At 48.1% G+C, this 23,455-nt stretch overlaps 3 protein-coding genes across 3 annotated transcripts in view; 2 read left to right on the top strand and 1 right to left on the bottom strand.

Annotated features, from left to right (window-relative positions):
- Nucleotides 1-1,544: 1,544 nt before the first annotated feature.
- On the top strand, nucleotides 1,545-11,820 carry OTUD3 (OTU deubiquitinase 3). Its single transcript, XM_075328698.1, has 8 exons — nucleotides 1,545-1,837; nucleotides 3,587-3,735; nucleotides 8,204-8,316; nucleotides 8,801-8,923; nucleotides 9,386-9,502; nucleotides 9,640-9,736; nucleotides 10,317-10,525; nucleotides 11,033-11,820. Exons 1-8 carry the CDS (start codon nucleotides 1,635-1,637, stop codon nucleotides 11,213-11,215), a joined length of 1,194 nt encoding a protein of 397 aa, XP_075184813.1. The 5' UTR covers nucleotides 1,545-1,634; the 3' UTR covers nucleotides 11,216-11,820.
- LOC142256810 (phospholipase A2-like) lies at nucleotides 11,815-22,227 on the bottom strand. Its single transcript, XM_075328702.1, has 5 exons — nucleotides 22,157-22,227; nucleotides 18,905-18,979; nucleotides 15,934-16,081; nucleotides 12,921-13,027; nucleotides 11,815-12,266 (listed from the first exon to the last, which is right to left on the bottom strand). The coding sequence occupies exons 2-5, from the start codon at nucleotides 18,933-18,935 to the stop codon at nucleotides 12,115-12,117; spliced, it is 438 nt and encodes a 145-aa protein (XP_075184817.1). The 5' UTR covers nucleotides 18,936-18,979; nucleotides 22,157-22,227; the 3' UTR covers nucleotides 11,815-12,114.
- LOC142256808 (acidic phospholipase A2 homolog) overlaps nucleotides 22,049-23,455 on the top strand; it is an 88,664-nt gene continuing 87,257 nt past the window's right edge. The window contains exon 1 of the mRNA XM_075328699.1: nucleotides 22,049-22,229. Within this exon, the coding sequence (XP_075184814.1) occupies nucleotides 22,065-22,229 (165 nt within the window). The 5' untranslated portion in view covers nucleotides 22,049-22,064. The remainder of the gene's footprint in view (nucleotides 22,230-23,455) is intronic.

Here is a 23,455-nt window from a genome sequence, read left to right as displayed (position 1 = left end):
TCTCTGTGATCTCTGTCTCGCTGTGATCTCTGTCTCGTGTGATCTCTGTCTCCTGTGATCTCTATCTCCTGTGATCTCTGTCTCCTGTGATCTCTGTCTCCTGTGATCTCTGTCTCCTGTGATCTCTGTCTCCTGTGATCTCTGTCTCTCTGTGATCTTTGCCTCTCTGTGATCTCTGTCTCTCTGTGATCTCTGTCTCTCTGTGATCTCTGTCTCCTGTGATCTCTGTCTCTCTGTGATCTTTGCCTCTCTGTGATCTCTGTCTCGCTGTGATCTCTGTCTCGCTGTGATCTCTGTCTCGCGTGATCTCTGTCTCCTGTGATCTCTATCTCCTGTGATCTCTGTCTCCTGTGATCTCTGTCTCCTGTGATCTCTGTCTCCTGTGATCTCTGTCTCTCTGTGATCTTTGCCTCTCTGTGATCTTTGCCTCTCTGTGATCTCTGTCTCTCTGTGATATCTGTCTCTCTGTGATCTCTGTCTCCCCTGTGATCTCTGTCTCCCATGTGATCTCTGTCTCCCCTGTGCTCTCTGTCTCCCATGTGATCTCTGTCTCCCATGTGATCTCTGTCTCCCCTGTGCTCTCTGTCTCCCCTGTGCTCTCTGTCTCCCCTGTGCTCTCTGTCTCCCCTGTGCTCTCTGTCTCCCCTGTGATCTCTGTCTCCCCTGTGATCTCTGTCTCCCCTGTGATCTCCGTCTCCTCTGTGATCTCTGTCTCCGCTGTGATCTCTGTCTCGCTGTGATCTCTGTCTCTCTGTGATCTCTGTCTCCCCTGTGATCTCTGTCTGCCCTGTGATCTCTGTCTCCCCTGTGATCTCAGTCTCCCCTGTGATCTCTGTCTCCCCTGTGCTCTCTGTCTCCCCTGTGCTCTCTGTCTCCCCTGTGATCTCTGTCTCCCCTGTGATCTCAGTCTCCCCTGTGATCTCTGTCTCCCATGTGATCTCTGTCTCCCCTGTGCTCTCTGTCTCCCCTGTGCTCTCTGTCTCCCCTGTGCTCTCTGTCTCCCCTGTGATCTCTGTCTCCCCTGTGATCTCTGTCTCCCCTGTGATCTCCGTCTCCTCTGTGATCTCTGTCTCCGCTGTGATCTCTGTCTCGCTGTGATCTCTGTCTCTCTGTGCTCTCTGTCTCCCCTGTGATCTCTGTCTCCCCTGTGATCTCTGTCTCCCCGTCTCCTCTGTGATCTCTGTCTCCGCTGTGATCTCTGTCTCCCCTGTGATCTCTGTCTCCCCTGTGATCTCTGTCTCCCCTGTGATCTCCGTCTCCCCTGTGATCTCTGTCTCCCCTGTGATCTCTGTCTCCCCTGTGATCTCTGTCTCTCCTGTGATCTCTGTCTCTCCTGTGATCTCTGTCTCCCCTGTGATATGTCCCCTGTGATCTCTGTCTCTCCTGTGATCTCTGTCTCTCCTGTGATCTCTGTCTCTCCTGTGATCTCTGTCTCTCCTGTGATCTCTTCTCCCCTATGACAGTGGTCGGGAGGACTGTGCTCAGTGTAGAGCGGCAGTGTGGGCGTGTCTGGCCGGTCTCTCGCCTCTCTATGGTCAGTCTTACTGTCACGTGGTCTGTCTATGCCGGAAGTGTCTCCGCCGCCGCCGCCGCCGTTGTGGCTCCCGGTCCTCTGAGGTTTGTCCGTTATCGTCATGTCCAAGAAGCAGAGCGTCCGCCCCCGGCCCGGGAAGAAGGCGGATCTGGAGCGGAAGAGGGACGAAAGGGCGGCGCGGAGAGCTCTGGTGAAAGAGCGGCGGAACCGGAGCGGAGACTCGGGGGACCCGGAGGAATTCCTGAGCTTCGCCAACCAGCTGCAAGTGCTGGGCCTGCGGCTACGGGAGGTCCCGGGAGACGGGTGAGGACCGGAGGCGGCATATTACTGCTCCCGGCGCCATCTTGGTACACCACAGTCACAGCGCCTGAAGCCTGAGCCGCCATATTGGTGCTCTCATAGCCACACACTGACACTGGCCCTGTACTGTCTGCACCTGGGGCGTGACATCCAGTGCTAGAAACACCTGGAGCCCTAGTGGCCAGTAATCCCAGCGCCTGGGGCCCGAGCGGCCAGTAATCCCAGCGCCAGGGGCCCGAGCGGCCAGTAATCCCAGCTCCCGGGGCCCGAGCGGCCAGTAATTCCAGCTCCCGGAGCCCGAGCGTCCAGTAATCCCAGCGCCTGGGGCCCGAGCGTCCAGTAATCCCAGCGCCTGGGGCCCGAGCGTCCAGTAATCCCAGCGCCTGGGGCCCGAGCGTCCAGTAATCCCAGCGCCTGGGGCCCGAGCGTCCAGTAATCCCAGCGCCTGGGGCCCGAGCGACCAGTAATCCCAGCGCCTGGGGCCCGAGCGGCCAGTAATCGCAGCGCCTGGGGCCCGAGCGGCCAGTAATCGCAGCGCCTGGGGCCCGAGCGGCCAGTAATCGCAGCGCCTGGGGCCCGAGCGGCCAGTAATCGCAGCGCCTGGGGCCCGAGCGGCCAGTAATCGCAGCGCCTGGGGCCCGAGCGGCCAGTAATCGCAGCGCCTGGGGCCCGAGCGGCCAGTAATCGCAGCGCCTGGGGCCCGAGCGGCCAGTAATCGCAGCGCCTGGGGCCCGAGCGGCCAGTAATCGCAGCGCCTGGGGCCCGAGCGGCCAGTAATCGCAGCGCCTGGGGCCCGAGCGGCCAGTAATCGCAGCGCCTGGGGCCCGAGCGGCCAGTAATCGCAGCGCCTGGGGCCCGAGCGTCCAGTAATCGCAGCGCCTGGGGCCCGAGCGTCCAGTAATCCCAGCGCCTGGGGCCCGAGCGTCCAGTAATCCCAGCGCCTGGGGCCCGAGCGGCCAGTAATCGCAGCGCCTGGGGCCCGAGCGGCCAGTAATCGCAGCGCCTGGGGCCCGAGCGGCCAGTAATCGCAGCGCCTGGGGCCCGAGCGGCCAGTAATCGCAGCGCCTGGGGCCCGAGCGGCCAGTAATCGCAGCGCCTGGGGCCCGAGCGGCCAGTAATCGCAGCGCCTGGGGCCCGAGCGGCCAGTAATCGCAGCGCCTGGGGCCCGAGCGGCCAGTAATCGCAGCGCCTGGGGCCCGAGCGGCCAGTAATCGCAGCGCCTGGGGCCCGAGCGGCCAGTAATCGCAGCGCCTGGGGCCCGAGCGGCCAGTAATCGCAGCGCCTGGGGCCCGAGCGGCCAGTAATCGCAGCGCCTGGGGCCCGAGCGGCCAGTAATCGCAGCGCCTGGGGCCCGAGCGGCCAGTAATCGCAGCGCCTGGGGCCCGAGCGGCCAGTAATCCCAGCGCCTGGGGCCCGAGCGGCCAGTAATCCCAGCGCCTGGGGCCCGAGCGGCCAGTAATCCCAACGCCTGGGGCCCGAGCGGCCAGTAATCCCAGCTCCCGGAGCCCGAGCGGCCAGTAATCCTGGAGCCCGAGCGGCCAGTAATCCCAGGGTCTGGAGCCATAGAGGGACATCACCATAGTTCATTAGAACAATGTTTGGAACATATCTGCCCCTGCCGACAGCAGCCAGAGCTCAGCTGTGAGGATGTTCCGGTCTTATCACATGTAGACCCCCAGGTGTAGCCCCCGCTGTGTCCTGCAGCTGATGAGTTCTCCCCTCCACCTTGTGTCTTTCCTTCTCTCGTTCTAGGAACTGTCTGTTCCACGCTCTGGGGGATCAGCTGGAGGGACATTCCCGCAACCACCTGAGGCACCGGCAGGAGACCGTGGATTATATGGTGAAGCACCGCGGAGACTTCGAGCCCTTTGTAGAGGATGATGTCCCATTTGACAGACACGGTGAGAACAGCGAACATTGCGTCTCATCACCCCACCTCATCCTCTGCTTCTCTTCTTTTTTTTTTTTTTCTCCTTTTTCTTTTTCCTCCTCCCTTTTTTTTTTTTTTCTTTTGCTGCCTCCTTTTTTCTTATTTGTCGTCTTCCTCTTTTTTTTGTCTTTCTCCTCCTTTTTTTATTTATTTTTTTCCGTCTTTTTATTTCTTCTATGTCCTGCATTCTCTCCTTCTTTCTCCTCTCTTTTTCTTCTTCCTTCTTTTTCTGTCTATTCCTCCTCATTTTATTCCTCCTCTCAGTGCCCTGAATCCTCTTCTTCCTCTTTGCCCTCGTCTTCCTCTTTGCCCTCGTCTTCCTCTTTGCCCTCGTCTTCCTCTTTGCCCTCGTCTTCCTCTTTGCCCTCGTCTTCCTCTTTGCCCTCGTCTTCCTCTTTGCCCTCGTCTTCCTCTTTGCCCTCGTCTTCCTCTTTGCCCTCGTCTTCCTCTTTGCCCTCGTCTTCCTCTTTGCCCTCGACTTCCTCTTTGCCCTCGACTTCCTCTTTGCCCTCGTCTTCCTTTTCCTTTTTTCTCCTCTTTGTCTTCCTCCTCGCGATGCCCTGAGTCCTCTTCTTCTTCTTTTTATCCCCTCTTCTTCTTTTTATCCCCTCTTCTTCTTTTTATCCCCTCTTCTTCTTTTTATCCCCTCTTCTTCTTTTTATCCCCTCTTCTTCTTTTTATCCCCTCTTCTTCTTTTTTATCCCCTCTTCTTCTTTTTTATCCCCTCTTCTTCTTTTTTATCCCCTCTTCTTCTTTTTATCCCCTCTTCTTCTTTTTTATCCCCGCTTCTTCTTTTTTTATCCCCTCTTCTTCTTTTTTATCCCCTCTTCTTTTTTATCCCCTCTTCTTCTTCTTTTTTATCCCCTCTTCTTCTTTTTTATCCCCTCTTCTTCTTCTTTTTCCCCTCTTCTTCTTCTTTTTCCCCTCTTCTTCTTCTTTTTCCCCTCTTCTTCTTCTTTTTCCCCTCTTCTTCTTTTTCCCCTCTTCTTCTTCTTTTTCCCCTCTTCTTCTTTTTCCCCTCTTCTTCTTCTTTTTCCCCTCTTCTTCTTCTTTTTTTATCCCTTCTTCTTCTTCTTCTTCTTCTTCTTCTTCTTCTTCTTCTTCTTCTTCTTCTTCTTCTTCTTTATCCCTTCTTCTTCTTCTTCTTCTTCTTCTTCTTCTTTTTTATCCCTTCTTCTTCTTCTTCTTCTTCTTCTTCTTTTTATCCCTTCTTCTTCTTCTTCTTCTTCTTCTTCTTCTTCTTCTTCTTCTTCTTCTTCTTCTTCTTTTTTATCCCTTCTTCTTCTTCTTCTTCTTCTTCTTCTTCTTCTTCTTCTTTTCTATCCCTTCTTCTTCTTCTTCTTCTTTTCTATCCCTTCTTCTTCTTCTTCTTCTTTTTTATCCCTTCTTCTTCTTCTTCTTCTTCTTCTTCTTCTTCTTCTTTTTTATCCCTTCTTCTTCTTCTTCTTCTTCTTCTTTTTTATCCCTTCTTCTTCTTCTTCTTCTTCTTCTTCTTCTTCTTCTTCTTTTTTATCCCTTCTTCTTCTTCTTCTTCTTCTTCTTCTTTTTTATCCCTTCTTCTTCTTCTTCTTCTTCTTCTTTTTTATCCCTTCTTCTTCTTCTTCTTCTTCTTCTTCTTCTTTTTTATCCCTTCTTCTTCTTCTTCTTCTTCTTCTTCTTCTTTTTTATCCCTTCTTCTTCTTCTTCTTCTTCTTCTTCTTCTTCTTCTTCTTCTTCTTCTTCTTCTTCTTCTTCTTCTTCTTCTTCTTCTTCTTTTTTATCCCTTCTTCTTCTTCTTCTTCTTCTTCTTCTTCTTCTTCTTTTTTATCCCTTCTTCTTCTTCTTCTTCTTCTTCTTCTTCTTCTTTTTTATCCCTTCTTCTTCTTCTTCTTCTTCTTCTTCTTCTTCTTCTTTTTTATCCCTTCTTCTTCTTCTTCTTCTTCTTCTTCTTCTTCTTCTTCTTCTTCTTCTTCTTCTTCTTCTTCTTCTTCTTCTTCTTCTTCTTCTTCTTCTTTTTTATCCCTTCTTCTTCTTCTTCTTCTTTATCTCTTCTTCTTCTTCTTCTTTTTTATCCCTTCTTCTTCTTCTTCTTCTTTATCTCTTCTTCTTCTTCTTCTTCTTTATCCCTTCTTCTTCTTCTTTATCCCTTCTTCTTCTTCTTTATCCCTTCTTCTTCTTCTTCTTCTTCTTCTTCTTCTTCTTCTTCTTTATCCCTTCTTCTTCTTCTTCTTTATCCCTTCTTCTTCTTCTTCTTTATCCCTTCTTCTTCTTCTTCCTCTTTATCCCTTCTTCTTCTTCTTTATCCCTTCTTCTTCTTCTTCTTTATCCCTTCTTCTTCTTCTTTATCCCTTCTTCTTCTTCTTCTTCTTCTTCTTCTTCTTCTTCTTCTTCTTCTTCTTCTTCTTCTTCTTCTTCTTTTTTATCCCTTCTTCTTCTTCTTCTTTTTTATCCCTTCTTCTTCTTCTTCTTCTTCTTCTTCTTCTTCTTCTTCTTCTTTATCCCTTCTTCTTCTTCTTCTTTATCTCTTCTTCTTTTTTATCCCTTCTTCTTCTTCTTCTTTATCCCTTCTTCTTCTTCTTCTTCTTCTTTATCCCTTCTTCTTCTTCTTCTTTATCTCTTCTTCTTTTTTATCCCTTCTTCTTCTTCTTCTTTATCTCTTCTTCTTTTTTATCCCTTCTTCTTCTTCTTCTTCTTCTTTATCCCTTCTTCTTCTTCTTCTTTTTTATCCCTTCTTCTTCTTCTTCTTCTTCTTCTTCTTCTTCTTCTTCTTCTTCTTCTTTTTTATCCCTTCTTCTTCTTTTTTATCCCTTCTTCTTCTTCTTCTTCTTTTTTATCCCTTCTTCTTCTTCTTTATCCCTTCTTCTTCTTCTTCTTCTTTATCCCTTCTTCTTCTTCTTCTTCTTTATCCCTTCTTCTTCTTCTTCTTTATCCCTTCTTCTTCTTCTTCTTTATCCCTTCTTCTTCTTCTTCTTCTTTATCCCTTCTTCTTCTTCTTCTTTATCTCTTCTTCTTCTTCTTCTTCTTTATCCCTTCTTCTTCTTCTTCTTCTTCTTCTTCTTCTTCTTCTTCTTCTTCTTTATCCCTTCTTCTTCTTCTTCTTTATCCCTTCTTCTTCTTCTTCCTCCTCTTTATCCCTTCTTCTTCTTCTTTATCCCTTCTTCTTCTTTATCCCTTCTTCTTCTTCTTCTTCTTCTTTATCCCTTCTTCTTCTTCTTCTTCTTTATCTCTTCTTCTTCTTCTTCTTCTTTATCCCTTCTTCTTCTTCTTTATCCCTTCTTCTTCTTCTTTATCCCTTCTTCTTCTTCTTCTTCTTCTTCTTCTTCTTTATCCCTTCTTCTTCTTCTTCTTTATCCCTTCTTCTTCTTCTTCTTTATCCCTTCTTCTTCTTCTTCCTCTTTATCCCTTCTTCTTCTTCTTTATCCCTTCTTCTTCTTCTTCTTTATCCCTTCTTCTTCTTCTTCTTTATCCCTTCTTCTTCTTCTTTATCCCTTCTTCTTTTTTATCCCTTCTTCTTCTTCTTCTTCTTTTTTATCCCTTCTTCTTCTTCTTCTTCTTCTTCTTCTTCTTCTTCTTCTTCTTCTTCTTCTTCTTCTTCTTTATCCCTTCTTCTTTATCCCTTCTTCTTCTTCTTCTTTATCCCTTCTTCTTCTTCTTCTTTATCCCTTCTTCTTCTTCTTCTTTATCCCTTCTTCTTCTTCTTCTTTATCCCTTCTTCTTCTTCTTCTTCTTTATCCCTTCTTCTTCTTCTTCTTCTTTATCCCTTCTTCTTCTTCTTCTTCTTTATCCCTTCTTCTTCTTCTTCTTCTTTATCCCTTCTTCTTCTTCTTCCTCTTTATCCCTTCTTCTTCTTCTTCTTCTTTATCCCTTCTTCTTCTTCTTCTTCTTTATCCCTTCTTCTTCTTCTTCCTCTTTATCCCTTCTTCTTCTTCTTCCTCTTTATCCCTTCTTCTTCTTCTTTATCCCTTCTTCTTCTTCTTCTTTATCTCTTCTTCTTCTTCTTCTTCTTTATCCCTTCTTCTTCTTCTTTATCCCTTCTTCTTCTTCTTTATCCCTTCTTCTTCTTCTTCTTCTTCTTCTTCTTCTTCTTTATCCCTTCTTCTTCTTCTTCTTTATCCCTTCTTCTTCTTCTTCCTCTTTATCCCTTCTTCTTCTTCTTTATCCCTTCTTCTTCTTCTTCTTTATCTCTTCTTCTTCTTCTTCTTCTTCTTCTTTTTTCCCCTCTTTGTCTTCGTCTTCTCAGTGCCTCACATTCTCTTGTTCTTCGTCTTGTGTCTGTTTTTCTTTTCTCAATGCTCCGCATTTTTTCTTTTTCCTCCTTTCCCTCCTCCTCTTTGTCTTCCTCCTCTCAGTGCCCTTATTCGTCGTCTTCTTTTTCTACTCCTTCTTTGTCTCCTTCCTCCTCTTCTGTCTTATTGTTCTGGCCTCTTAATCTTTGTCTTCTTTTTTCCCTTTCCTTCTAGTTCAGAATCTGGCGCAGCCGGGAACATTTGCCGGTAATGATGCGATTGTATCTTTTGCACGCAACAACCAAGTGAATGTGGTGATCCACCAGCTAAATAACCCACTGTGGCAGGTACCGACTCTGGCGCTTGCTGTGTGGCCGGTGCCGGCTCTGGGGCTTGCTGTGTGGCCGGTGCCGGCTCTGGGGCTTGCTGTGTGGCCGGTGCCGGCTCTGGCGCTTGCTGTGTGGCCGGTGCCGGCTCTGGCGCTTGCTGTGTGGCCGGTGCCGGCTCTGGCGCTTGCTGTGTGGCCGGTGCCGGCTCTGGCGCTTGCTGTGTGGCCGGTGCCGGCTCTGGCGCTTGCTGTGTGGCAGGTACCGGCTCCGGCGCTTGCTGTGTGGCCGGTGCCGGCTCTGGCGCTTGCTGTGTGGCCGGTGCCGGCTCTGGCGCTTGCTGTGTGGCCGGTGCCGGCTCTGGCGCTTGCTGTGTGGCCGGTGCCGGCTCTGGCGCTTGCTGTGGGGCCGGTGCCGGCTTTGGCGCTTGCTGTGGGGCAGGTACCGGCTCTGGCGCTTGCTTTGCGGCTCAGTGTTTAGAGTATTCTCCGCTCTCTCCACACAGATCCGCGGGTCCGACAAGGCCAACGCCCGGGAGCTGCACATCGCCTACCGCTACGGAGAGCACTACGACAGCGTCCGGCCCGTCCATGACAACACAGAGGCCCCGGCCCAACTACAGACGGAGGTGACCGAGCCCGGAGGCAACATCGTATCCCCAGGGAACATTGCCGTCATGTAAAATTACAAATCTGATGGTTCTTATCCTCCTGGGTCCAGCGCCCACCCTCCGAGCTCAGTGATTTGGCTGCAGGGATTACTTTGCTGCTGCCAATAACTGGGCTCGGCAGTTCGTGTCGTCTAACCTCGGCCGAGCTCAGTGATTGTCTACAGCAATGTCACCACTGCAGACAATCACTGAGATCAGTGACTCATGCCGTCTAACCTCGGCTGAGCTCAGTGATTGTCTGCAGTGGTGATCGTGAGATCACCGCTGTAGCCAAAACTCCAAGAATTGGAGCTGGACCTGGGCAGGGTGAGTACGGTCTGTTGCTTTACACGACAAGAAAGGTTTGGGGATCCACATTTTGTGAGGATGGAACGTCGCTGTCCTCTCCTCCTCCTTCATTGTGGTTTCCTCCTCCTGCAGATGCTTTCCAAAGACGTCTCCAATCGTAAGGGAAAAACGAAGACCAACGTATCGATCGAGCAGGGAGAGGGGCGCGGGGACGCGGTGCAGAAAGTGCGGAACGCCACCGGCTGTGCGGTGAGATTACGGCGGACTCCATAATGGCGGATCACTGGGAACCAGGGAGGGGGTTCTGACATATTTTTTACCTTTTGAGTCGACCGTGGTGTCTGGAACGTCTGCTGTAACCGCGTGCGCGCGGTGTTTTCTTGTAGGACGTCCGCCTCATCCTGCAGAGTCTGGAGGCCGAGAGCTACGACATCGAGTCCACCATTCAGGTCGTCCTCCAGATCGAGGAGCTGAAGCAGATCGGTGAGTGCGCCCCTATAGATTGGGCATCCCAGACCCGACTGTTGACCGGACGCCGCGGACCCGACTGTTGACCGGACGCCGCGGACCCGACTGTTGACCGGACGCCGCGGACCCGACTGTTGACCGGACGCCGCGGACCCGACTGTTGACCGGACGCCGCGGACCCGACTGTTGACCGGACGCCGCGGACCCGACTGTTGACCGGACGCCGCGGACCCGACTGTTGACCGGACGCCGCGGACCCGACTGTTGACCGGACGCCGCGGACCCGACTGTTGACCGGACGCCGCGGACCCGACTGTTGACCGGACGCCGCGGACCCGACTGTTGACCGGACGCCGCGGACCCGACTGTTGACCGGACGCCGCGGACCCGACTGTTGACCGGACGCCGCGGACCCGACTGTTGACCGGACGCCGCGGACCCGACTGTTGACCGGACGCCGCGGACCCGACTGTTGACCGGACGCCGCGGACCCGACTGTTGACCGGACGCCGCGGACCCGACTGTTGACCGGACGCCGCGGACCCGACTGTTGACCGGACGCCGCGGACCCTATTGACGGCCATGTTTTCCTAAGGTGATGCGGACGGTGTAGCTGAAGGAAGTGACTGCTCGTACTCCTCAGCGACGTGGGAGCCAGGTGACTGTGAAGGACTAGACCCACAAAGAAGACCCAAGCACCCTCAGGTCCCGCAGAAGGAACCCGCTGAGCACAGGACGCAGGGCCGGCAGCCCAAATCCAGGGAGGACTCACAGGGGCAGAACAAGAAGAACAGCAGCCAAAAGGTAAACGGCTTCTGTGGATAGTCCCCTGTACTCGGGGGCCTGAGAGTTGTCGCTTATGTCACTGACAATGGCCGGAATGGTGTCCCCACATCTGTGCTGTCCTTACAGCATCTATAGGGGTCCTCACCCAGCTTTCCCAGACTCCTGAACAGCAGATCTCACTACAGATCTTAACAATGAATGCATAGCCAGGCAGATTTGACATTCAGGGTCCTGGGAAAGCTGAGTAACATCTCTTGTGGGAGAAGTATCACCACTTCCACAAGAATATGCCTGGCTATGCTGTCATGGCTAAGATCTCAGGCGGTAGACCACAACCTCACATAATTAACCCCTTAATGGGAACTGTCAATCATCCGGGGCGTCCTGCGCCCCCCTGGGATGATTGGAGGAGGAGAGCGCTGTGCTCCTGAAGATAGAAGAGCAGAATAACCCTTTTAGGATCTGATGTCTAATGATTTTTTTTTTTTTTTCCTCCCCCAAATCTGTGGTGCTGGAACTTTGTAGGTAGTAAGCAATAAGCAGAGGAAAGATCAGCAGCGACAGGAGAAGAAGAAGCGACAGGAGGAGCGACACCGGCAGAAGGTGCAGGAGCAGCGGAGCAATAACGCGGACAATAACCGGCAGCAGGAGGAGGACGACGCCTCCGGGGTGACCGTGGTGAAGGCGTTCTCCGCCCTCAACATCTGATAGGCTCCTCCCATACAAGCTGCGACCACACCCCTGCCCAGCGAGACTCCGCCCCCGCGGTACCTGGTCTCTGCTCTCCAGGGGATTGGAAGCGTTCATGGTGCATGATGGGAGATCACAATAAATCCGGTTATGGTTAAATAACGTGAGACTACAAGTCCCAGCAGGCACTGGACGAATCCCCTGACTGTAGGGGGCGCTGGCGGTTACACTGAAAAGTTCTATTTTTTATTTCTTGCAAGAGTTGAAGGATTTTCCCCAAGTTTTACTGATCTATGCAAAACCCACACTTAAAGGGTCGGTTCACCTGCCTTCTGTCTTGTCTTTTCTGTTGAGTTGAAATGCGGCAATTTGGTCCCTGTTATCAGCCAAACAATCCACAGAAGATGTTGACGGATTGTCCCAGCCGGTGCTGCGCTGCCGTCGCCTCCGGAGCTGCGCTCCCATCGCCTCCAGAGCTGCGCTCCTGTCACCTCCGGAGCTGCGCTGCCGTCGCCTCCAGAGCTGCAGCTGCAATTCTTTAGATTCTTCATTAGCAGCTCATGGTTTGTTTGTTTTTTATTTTTGTTTTATATAAAAACTGCACTTTATAACTGTACGTTCTGAATTTCTTTATTTCTGTGGAAAGGACCGAAGCGCGTGACGCCGGGAGTCGAGCGGAAAGGGGAAGATGACGGGTGGTGAGAAACTCAGTGTCAGACCGTGTGCCGACCATGAGAAATCCAGTGTAAAATGCAAATCAGGCTGGAGGCGCACTGGGGGTGTGTCACTGCATTTGGACCGCCCCTACCACCTGACACGCCCCCACTGCACTTGAAGCCTAATTTACTTATGGTTTCTGAGCCTTAAAGGGGTGTCTGTCTGACGATGCTCTTTAATAATAGGAGTGTAGAGCGGCGCTAACATGGCGGCTGCGCTCCTCTACAGTTCTTCCTTGGCAAATTATCGCTGTTGCACTTGGAATATCGATCGTCGAATGCCTGGAAGCAGAGGGAGATCGTCCGGTCACACTCGCAGGTCCGTCTCGCACATCCGTCCAGATCGCTGTCATCTGCAGCAGAGAAAATAGTATTGCATGAAAGCCTGGACCCCAGAGCTGACAATCTATTATCTCCCCATAGACCTATATATGTACGTTGCTGGCTATTCCATGCATTATAGGCCTCCCATAATACACGGACAGTGATTTAAAATTAAAAAAAAAAAATGCGTCAGTGGGGTCTCTGTTCATCCTGAACTTCCTGGTTCTTCGACAACATACTAGAGTTACAGTGTAGACGAGACATAGGCAGAGCGCGATTGTAGTGTGCCCGAGCTGCGTCCTGTCTACGCTGCGGGGACTGAGCTGCGTCCTGTCTACGCTGCGGGGACTGAGCTGCCTCCTGTCTACGCTGCGGGGACTGAGCTGCGTCCTGTCTACGCTGCGGGGACTGAGCTGCCTCCTGTCTACGCTGCGGGGACTGAGCTGCCTCCTGTCTACGCTGCGGGGACTGAGCTGCCTCCTGTCTACGCTGCGGGGACTGAGCTGCGTCCTGTCTACGCTGCGGGGACTGAGCTGCGTCCTGTCTACGCTGCGGGGACTGAGCTGCGTCCTGTCTACGCTGCGGGGACTGAGCTGCGTCCTGTCTACGCTGCGGGGACTGAGCTGCGTCCTGTCTACGCTGCGGGGACTGAGCTGACAGACAGGAGGAGAGATCATAATTACCACATGTCACGTTCCCAGCGACGCAGGAGAAGATGTACGGCTGTTTCAGCGGGAGGCACTTTGTCTTGTACAAAGCGTCGTAACAGCAGTCGTGTTTCTGACAGCACCTGCAAGTAACGAGGAGCGTCACTAACACAAAGGAACGAAATCCAGCTGCAAACACAATCATCTATAGGGAGCAGTATATCTAATCCTCTCCTGTGTGATACTGTCTGCTGAGCTGTATATCTAATCCTCTCCTGTGTGATGCTGTCTGCTGCGCTTTGTATCTAATCCTCTCCTGTGTGATACTGTCTGCTGAGCTGTGTATCTAATCCTCTCCTGAGTGATACTGTCTGCTGAGCTGTGTATCTAATCCTATCCTGAGTGATACTGTCTGCTGAGCTGTGTATCTAATCCTCTCCTGTGTGATACTGTCTGCTGAGCTGTATATCTAATCCTCTCCTGTGTGATGCTGTCTGCTGCGCTGTGTATCTAATCCTCTCCTGTGTGATACTGTCTGCTGAGCTGTGTATCTAATCCTATCCTGAGTGATACTGTCTGCTGAGCTGTGTATCTAATCCTCTCCTGTGTGATACTGTCTGCTGAGCTGTGTATCTAATCCTCTCCTGTGTGATACTGTCTGCTGAGCTGTGTATCTAATCCTCTCCTGTGTGATACTGTCTGCTGAGCTGTATCTAATCCTCTCCTGTGTGATACTGTCTGCTGAGCCGTGTATCTTATCTATCCTGTGTAATACTGTCTGCTGAGCCGTGTATCTAATCCTCTCCTGTGTGATACTGTCTGCTGAGCTGTATATCTAATCCTCTCCTGTGTGATGCTGTCTGCTGCGCTGTGTATCTAATCCTCTCCTGTGTGATACTGTCTGCTGAGCTGTGTATCTAATCCTATCCTGAGTGATACTGTCTGCTGAGCTGTGTATCTAATCCTCTCCTGTGTGATACTGTCTGCTGAGCTGTGTATCTAATCCTCTCCTGTGTGATACTGTCTGCTGAGCCGTGTATCTTATCTATCCTGTGTGATACTGTCTGCTGAGCTGTGTATCTAATCCTATCCTGAGTGATACTGTCTGCTGAGCCATGTATCTAATCTATCCTGTGTGATACTGTCTGCTGAGCTGTGTATCTAATCCTCTCCTGTGTGATACTGTCTGCTGAGCCGTGTATCTAATCCTCTCCTGTGTGATACTGTCTGCTGAGCCGTGTATCTAATCCTCTCGTGTGTGATACTGTCTGCTGAGCTGTGTATCTAATCCTATCCTGTGTGATACTGTCTGCTGAGCCGTGTATCTAATCCTGTCCTGTGTGATACTGTCTGCTGAGCTGTGTATCTAATCCTCTCCTGTGTGATACTGTCTGCTGAGCCGTGTATCTAATCCTATCCTGTGTGATACTGTCTGCTGAGCTGTGTATCTAATCCTATAATTGATACTTAGTACATGTCCACATGTGATCTCTGGCTTTGTTCTGTGTTGACTTCATGATGCGGAAAATATTCCACACTGATGGTTATATGTAACTTGATGCGGACATGAGGTGGGCTCAGTGTAACTTGATGCGGACATGAGGTGGGCTCAGTGTAACGATGCGGACATGTGGAGGGTGCAGTGTAACTTGATGCGGACATGAGGTGGGCTCAGTGTAACTTGATGCGGACATGAGGTGGGCGCAGTGTAACTTGATGCGGACATGAGGTGGGCGCAGTGTAACTTGATGCGGACATGAGGTGGGCTCAGTGTAACTTGATGCGGACATGAGGTGGGCTCAGTGTAACTTGATGCGGACATGAGGTGGGCGCAGTGTAACTTGATGCGGACATGAGGTGGGCTCATTGTAACTTGATGCGGACATGAGGTGGGCTCATTGTAACTTGATGCGGACATGAGGTGGGCGCAGTGTAACTTGATGCGGACATGAGGTGGGCTCAGTGTAACTTGATGCGGACATGAGGTGGGCGCAGTGTAACTTGATGCGGATATGAGGTGGGCTTAGTGTAACTTGATGCGGATATGAGGTGGGCTCAGTGTAACTTGATGCGGACATGAGGTGGGCTCAGTGTAACTTGATGCGGACATGTGGAGGGCGCTGTGTAACTTGATGCGGACATGAGGTGGGCTCAGTGTAACTTGATGCGGACATGAGGAGGGCTCAGTGTAACTTGATGCGGACATGAGGTGGGCGCAGTGTAACTTGATGCGGACATGAGGTGGGCTCAGTGTAACTTGATGCGGACATGAGGTGGGCGCAGTGTAACTTGATGCGGATATGAGGTGGGCTCAATGTAACTTGATGCGGACATGAGATGGGCTCAGTGTAACTTGATGCGGACATGAGATGGGCTCAGTGTAACTTGATGCGGACATGAGATGGGCTCAGTGTAACTTGATGCGGACATGAGGTGGGCGCAGTGTAACTTGATGCGGACATGAGGTGGGCTCAGTGTAACTTGATGCGGACATGAGGTGGGCTCAGTGTAACTTGATGCGGACATGAGGTGGGCTCAGTGTAACTTGATGCGGACATGAGGTGGGCTCAGTGTAACTTGATGCGGACACGAGGCGGGCGCCATGTGACTTGCCAGGGTGGGTCCAGAACGTCCCACATGCCATGGCGAGTCCAGACAGTGGAAGCATCAAGATGGCTGTCAAAGAGCTTCAACTGTGGGAGCAACAAGATGGCAGTTATAGAGCCCATACTGTGGGAACACCAAGAGGGTGGTCAAATATCCTAAACTGTGGAAGCACCAAGATGGCAGCCTCCATCAAGGCCCCAGTTTCAATAGCAACTCCTGGCTATTCATTCTCCTCCATGATGGATATATACATGGTGGAAAGTGAAGGGGCTATGGTGGCAAATTGAGTAGAAGTCAAGCAGGGCTGTTCCGACCACATTCTGCATCGTTGTTTGTGATGTATTTGGCACGACATTGCGGTCTTACATCACTAGATGATTGTCCGCTACGTTGATCCCCAGCCTAGGATGATTAATGAACCTACACGGTGCGGCCAACTCACCAGTCAATCTCGTCTACCGGCCATCCGCGTCCTCCGAGCCCGCAGTAACAGCCATAGAAAGCGTAAGACTCCAGAGCAGGTCGCCCCGTGATGTACTCCACCATTTCTCCAAACTGCAGCAGTCCAGCGCGGGTTCCCACCGCCATCACTAAACATGGAGAGAAGAACAGCGAGGTCACATCAGAACTCCCAGAAAACGCTGACAACTACCATCGACACTGCCCCGGAGGCCAGAAAACACTGACAACCACCATCGACACTGCCCAGGAGGCCAGAAAACACTGACAACCACCATCGAAACTGCCGCGGAGGCCAGAAAACGCTGACAACCACCATCGACACTGCCCCGGAGGCCAGAAAACACTGACAACCACCATCGAAACTGCCGCGGAGGCCAGAAAATGCTGACAACCACCACTGAAACTGCCACAGAGGCCAGAAAACGCTGACAACCACCCTCGAAACTGCCCCGGAGGCTAGAAAACACTGACAACCACCATCGACACTGCCGCGGAGGCCAGAAAACGCTGACAACCAACATCGACACTGCCCCGGAGGCCAGAAAACACTGACAACCACCATCGACACTGCCCCGGAGGCCAGAAAACGCTGACAACCACCATCGACACTGCCCCGGAGGCCAGAAAACACTGACAACCACCATCGACACTGCCCCGGAGGCCAGAAAACACTGACAACCACCACTGAAACTGCCACAGAGGCCAGAAAACGCTGACAACCACCATCGAAACTGCCGCGGAGGCCAGAAAACACTGACAACCACCATCGAAACTGCCGCGGAGGCCAGAAAATGCTGACAACCACCACTGAAACTGCTACAGAGGCCAGAAAACGCTGACAACCACCATAGAAACTGCTGTGTTGGCCATCGTATTAGTGGTCACCTGTCCTTCCCCGACAGTTGGACAGAAGACATCGTGTCCAGTGACTTTCAGGATTATGTTAATTTAACCTCTGTATTATTCAACCAGCGCCGGAAAAATGAAACCATCATCTATCTTGGGTTTGGTAATTTTTACTACTAAAAGCAAAACCCAAAATACAGTCATATGAAAAAGTTTGGGCACCCCTATTAATGTTAACCTTTTTTCTTTATAACAATTTGGGTTTTTGCTATTTCAGTTTCATTTATCTAATAACTGATGGACTGAGGAATATTTCTGGATTAAAATGAGGTTTATTCTACTAACAGAAAATGTGCAATCCGCATTTAAACAAAATTTGACCGGTGCATAAGTATGGGCACCCTTATCAATTTCTTGATTTGAACACTCCTTTTTACTGACTTACTAATGCACTAAATTGGTTTTGTAACCTCATTGAGCTTTGAACTTCATAGGCAGGTGCATCCAATCACGAGAAAAGGTAATTAAGGTGGCCACTTGCAAGTTGTTCTCCTATTTGAATCTCCTATGAAGAGTGGCATCATGGGCTCCTCAAAACAACTCTCAAATGATCTGAAAACAAAGATTATTCAACATAGTTGTTCAGGGGAAGGTACAAAAAGTTGTCTCAGAGATTTAACCTGTCAGTTTCCACTGTGAGGAACATAGTAAGGAAGTGGAAGAACACAGGTACAGTTCTTGTTAAGCCCAGAAGTGGCAGGCCAAGAAAAATATCAGAAAGGCAGAGAAGAAGAATGGTGAGAACAGTCAAGGACAATCCACAGACCACCTCCAAAGACCTGCAGCATCATCTTGCTGCAGATGGTGTCAATGTGCATCGGTCAACAATACAGCGCACGTTGCACAAGGAGAAGCTGTATGGGAGAGTGATGCGAAAGAAGCAGTTTCTGCAAGCACGCCACAAACAGAGTCGCCTGAGGTATGCAAAGGCACATTTGGACAAGCCAGTTACATTTTGGAAGAAGATCCTGTGGACTGATGAAACAAAGATTGAGTTGTTTGGTCTTACAAAAAGGCGTTATGCATGGAGGCAAAAAAACACGGCATTCCAAGAAAAGCACTTGCTACCCACAGTAAAATTTGGTGGTGGTTCCATCATGCTTTGGGGCTGTGTGGCCAATGCCGGCACCGGGAATCTTGTTAAAGTTGAGGGTCGCATGGATTCAACTCAGTATCAGCAGATTCTTGACAATAATGTGCAAGAATCAGTGACGAAGTTGAAGTTACGCAGGGGATGGATATTTCAGCAAGACAATGATCCAAAACACCGCTCCAAATCTACTCAGGCATTCATGCAGAGGAACAATTACAATGTTCTGGAATGGCCATCCCAGTCCCCAGACCTGAATATCATTGAGCATCTGTGGGATGATGTGAAGAGGCTGTCCATGCTCGAGACCATCAAACTTAACTGAACTGGAATTGTTTTGTAAACAGGAATGGTCAAATCTACCTTCATCCAGGATCCAGGAACTCATTAAACGCTACAGGAAGCCACTAGAGGCTGTGATTTCTGCAAAAGGAGGATCTACAAAATATTAATGCCACTCTTATGTTGAGGTGCCCATACTTTTGCACCGGTCAAATTTTGTTTAAATGCAGATTGCACATTTTCTATTAGTACAATAAACCTCATTTCAATCCAGAAATATTACTCAGTCCATCAGTTATTAGATATATGAAACTGAAATAGCAAAAACCCAAATTGTTATAAAGAAAAAAGGTAAACATTAACAGGGGTGCCCAAACTATTTCATATGACTATTTATAGGCAAAATTGTATTTTTTTCACTGTACACCTGCACATTATAAATAAAGTTTCTTGAAGACCTTATGGATTCCATTACCTGTAGTAGTTTGGATGCTCACTGGTACCAGGCCCTAATTACCATAGCAACCAATCACAGGGCAGCTTTCATTTTTTTCATAGCCATTGACAAATGATAGCTGAGCTCTGATTGGTTGTAGTGGGCAGTGTTTTATCTTCAATAAACTTTATTTGTATAGTCCAGGAGACACTCTTTTTAGCACAGAGCTGCACTCACAGGTGAGGAGGGCGAGCAGTGAGGCCGCCATGTTCTTCTAGTCACAGCAGACCGAGGCGGAGAAGAGGAACGGTTCTGTAAGAAAAAAGACAGTCAAAGTATGGCGGATACTGCCACTAACGTCATAGTGTCATAAAGCCGGATCAGTCAACAGCAGCGTCAGCAGCTCAGCAATGGCAGTCGTGCTGTGGAGTCAATATTATTATTACCAGTCATACATTAGTCAGCCGTACGTTAGTCATACGTTAGTCGTACGTTAGTCAGTCATATATTAGACAGTCATATATTAGACAGCCGTACATTAATCAGTCATATATTAGACAGTCATATATTAGACAGCCGTACATTAATCAGTCAGTCATATATTAGTCAGTCGTATATTAGACAGCCGTACATTAGTCAGCCATACGTTAGTCATACGTTAGTCGTACGTTAGTCAGTCATATATTAGTCAGCCGTACGTTAGTCAGTCATATATTAGACAGTCATATATTAGTCAGCCGTACGTTAATCAGTCAGTCATATATTAGTCAGTCGTATATTAGACAGCCGTACGTTAGTCAGTCAGCCATACATTAGTCAGTCATACATTAGTCAGTCATACATTAGTCGTACGTTAGTCGTACATTAGTCAGTCATATATTAGTCAGCCATACGTTAGTCAGTCATATATTAGTCAGCCGTACGTTAGTCAGTCAGTCATATATTAGACAGTCATATATTAGACAGCCGTACATTAGTCAGTCAGTCATATATTAGTCAGCCGTACATTAGTCAGTCAGTCATATATTAGACAGCCGTACGTTAGTCTGTCATATATTAGACAGTCATATATTAGACAGCCGTACATTAATCAGTCAGTCATATATTAGTCAGTCGTATATTAGACAGCCGTACATTAGTCAGCCATACGTTAGTCATACGTTAGTCGTACGTTAGTCAGTCATATATTAGTCAGCCGTACGTTAGTCAGTCATATATTAGACAGTCATATATTAGTCAGCCGTACGTTAGTCAGTCATATATTAGACAGTCATATATTAGACAGCCGTACATTAATCAGTCAGTCATATATTAGTCAGTCGTATATTAGACAGCCGTACGTTAGTCAGTCAGCCATACATTAGTCAGTCATACATTAGTCAGTCATACATTAGTCGTACGTTAGTCGTACATTAGTCAGTCATATATTAGTCAGCCATACGTTAGTCATACGTTAGTCGTACGTTAGTCAGTCATATATTAGTCAGCCGTACGTTAGTCAGTCAGTCATATATTAGACAGTCATATATTAGACAGCCGTACATTAGTCAGTCAGTCATATATTAGTCAGCCGTACATTAGTCAGTCAGTCATATATTAGTCAGCCGTATGTTAGTCAGTCATATATTAGACAGCCGTACGTTAATCAGTCAGTCATATATTAGTCAGTCATACATTAGTCAGTCATACATTAGTCAGTCATACATTAGTCAGCCATACGTTAGTCATACGTTAGTCGTACGTTAGTCGTACATTAGTCAGTCATATATTAGTCAGTCGTATATTAGTCAGTCATACATTAGTCAGTCATACATTAGTCAGTCATACATTAGTCAGCCGTACGTTAGTCATACGTTAGTCGTACATTAGTCAGTCATATATTAGTCAGCCGTACATTAGTCAGCCATACGTTAGTCATACGTTAGTCGTACGTTAGTCGTACATTAGTCAGTCATATATTAGTCAGCCGTACGTTAGTCAGTCATATATTAGACAGTCATATATTAGACAGCCGTACGTTAATCAGTCAGTCATATATTAGTCAGTCATATATTAGTCAGCCGTACGTTAGTCAGTCATACATTAGTCAGTCATACATTAGTCAGCCATACGTTAGTCATACGTTAGTCGTACGTTAGTCGTACATTAGTCAGTCATATATTAGTCAGTCGTATATTAGTCATATATTAGTCAGTCGTACATTAGTCAGTCATATATTAGTCAGTCGTACATTAGTCAGTCGTATACTAGTCAGTCATATATTAGTCAGCCGTACGTTAGTCAGTCGTACGTTAGTCAGCCGTACATTAGTCAGCCGTACATTAGTCAGCCGTACGTTAGTCAGTCGTACATTAGTCAGCCATACGTTAGTCAGTTGTACATTAGTCATTTATTAGTCAGTCTTATATTAGTCAGCCGTACGTTAGTCAGTCATATATTAGTCAGTCATATATTAGTCAGCTGTACATTAGTCAGTTGTACGTTAGTCAGCTGTACATTAGTCAGTCATATATTAGTCAGCTGTACGTTAGTCAGTCATATACTGTATTAGTCAGCCGTACATTAGTCAGTCGTACATTAGTCAGTTATTTATTAGTCAGTCATATATTAGTCAGTCATATATTAGTCAGCCGTACTATAGTCAGCCGTACATTAGTCAGTCATACATTAGTCAGTCATTTATTAGTCAGCCGTACATTAGTCAGCCGTACTATAGTCAGTCGTACATTAGTCAGTCATATACTGTAATAGTCAGTCGTACATTAGTCAGTCATATACTGTAATAGTCAGTCGTACATTAGTCAGCCGTACATTAGTCAGTCATTTATTAGTCAGTCGTATATTAGTCATCCGTACATTAGTCAGCCGTACATTAGTCAGTCATTTATTAGTCAGTCATATACTGTATTAGTCATCCGTACATTAGTCAGCCGTACATTAGCGTCAGTCGCACCACATTGCCGGCCGTACATCAGTTGCAATTATCTCTGTCATGACAGTACAGATAATATCTTGCAGTAACATCTGGGAGAGGTAATGTGCATATTCTCCTATATTTATCCTTGGCTATGAAGCCCCCATACACAGTGGATCGCTGTCGGCTGAGTGATGCTTCGGCCGATCACCCAACAGCTGTTTCGCCTTTCGCCCCCACACACAGGAGCGCGGCTCTGCTGATTGTTCTTTTCTCTATTGTTCTCTACAATTAATTTGCTGGTAAACTCCTTCATATTTTCCCAACTCCTCTGACAGCTGCAGATTTCAAGGAGGACAAAAGACTCTTCAGTCTTATATCTGACAATGCCCCCTTACACATCAGACAGGAGCATTGCCAAATATCCCCAGCGCCCCGCAGTCCTGACTCCGGCACCGTCACATGTATCAGGATGTTGTTACAATGTATCCGGCAACCTCTGCCCTACAGGAACGTCTGCCTCATTGTAATCGATGCAAAAGTCCGGAGAATCCATATGCAACCAACGTACTCACCCCAGAGAGGAGCACGGATCCTCCGCTCGTCCCGGACGCTGAGGGGGGCGCGCTGCCAAATTATCAATTTCAGGTAGGAGGAGGAGGAGTCACCTTAAATGTCAGAAGTTTCTCTGCAGCTGCAGAATCAGTCTTTTGTCTCCAACAGTTCTCAAGAACAAGGAGGTATAACGTGCTGCAATTACGCCAAGTGATTACCAGCCCCCAGTGAGGAGCACAACAAATATTATATATATTTATATATATATATATATATATATATATATATATATATATACATACAGTCATATGAAAAAGTTTGGGCACCCCTATTAATGTTAACCTTTTTTCTTTATAACAATTTGGGGTTTTGCTATTGCAGTGTCATATATCTAATAACTGATGGACTGAGGAATATTTCTGGATTGAAATGAGGTTTATTGTACGAACAGAAAATGTGCAATCCGCATTTAAACTAAATTTGACCGGTGCAAAAGTATGGGCACCCTGATCAATTTCTTGATTTGAACACTCCTAACTACTTTTTACTGACTTACTAAAGCACTAAATTGGTTTTGTAACCTCATTGAGCTTTGAACTTCATAGGCAGGTGCATCCAATCATGAGAAAAGGTATTTAAGGTGGCCACTTGCAAGTTGTTCTCCTATTTGAATCTCCTATGAAGAGTGGCATCATGGGCTCCTCAAAACAACTCTCAAATGATCTGAAAACAAAGATTATTCAACATAGTTGTTCAGGGGAAGGTACAAAAAGTTGTCTCAGAGATTTAACCTGTCAGTTTCCACTGTGAGGAACATAGTAAGGAAATGGAAGAACACAGGTACAGTTCTTGTTAAGCCCAGAAGTGGCAGGCCAAGAAAAATATCAGAAAGGCAGAGAAGAAGAATGGTGAGAACAGTCAAGGACAATCCACAGACCACCTCCAAAGACCTGCAGCATCATCTTGCTGCAGATGGTGTCAATGTGCATCGGTCAACAATACAGCGCACGTTGCACAAGGAGAAGCTGTATGGGAGAGTGATGCGAAAGAAGCCATTTCTGAAAGCACGCCACAAACAGAGTCGCCTGAGGTATGCAAAGGCACATATGGACAAGCCAGTTACATTTTGGAAGAAGGTCCTGTGGACTGATGAAACAAAGATTGAGTTGTTTGGTCATAGAAAAAGGCGTTATGCATGGAGGCAAAAAAACACGGCATTCCAAGAAAAGCACTTGCTACCCACAGTAACATTTGGTGGAGGTTCCATCATGCTTTGGGGCTGTGTGGCCAATGCCGGCACCGGGAATCTTGTTAAAGTT

The sequence above is a fragment of the Anomaloglossus baeobatrachus genome, chromosome 11 (genome assembly GCF_048569485.1).
Source record: "Anomaloglossus baeobatrachus isolate aAnoBae1 chromosome 11, aAnoBae1.hap1, whole genome shotgun sequence".
Classification (NCBI taxonomy): Eukaryota; Metazoa; Chordata; class Amphibia; order Anura; family Aromobatidae; genus Anomaloglossus; species Anomaloglossus baeobatrachus.
Note: the sequence above shows the minus strand (reverse complement) of the source record. Positions and strands in the feature narration are given on the sequence as shown.

Coding starts and splice junctions, on each gene's coding strand:
- OTUD3 (XM_075328698.1), top strand. CDS start 1,635: ATGTCCAAGAAGCAGAGCGTCCGCCCCCGGCCCGGGAAGAAGGCGGAT. Junction 8,317..8,800: donor TAAATAACCCACTGTGGCAG/GTACCGACTCTG, acceptor CTCTCCACACAG/ATCCGCGGGTCCGACAAGGC. Junction 10,526..11,032: donor AGAAGAACAGCAGCCAAAAG/GTAAACGGCTTC, acceptor GGAACTTTGTAG/GTAGTAAGCAATAAGCAGAG.
- LOC142256810 (XM_075328702.1), bottom strand. CDS start 18,935: ATGGCGGCCTCACTGCTCGCCCTCCTCACCT. Junction 16,082..18,904: donor ACTGCTCGCCCTCCTCACCT/GTGAGTGCAGCT, acceptor CTCCATGTTTAG/TGATGGCGGTGGGAACCCGC. Junction 12,267..12,920: donor CGCTGGGAACGTGACATGTG/GTAATTATGATC, acceptor TCTCTGCTGCAG/ATGACAGCGATCTGGACGGA.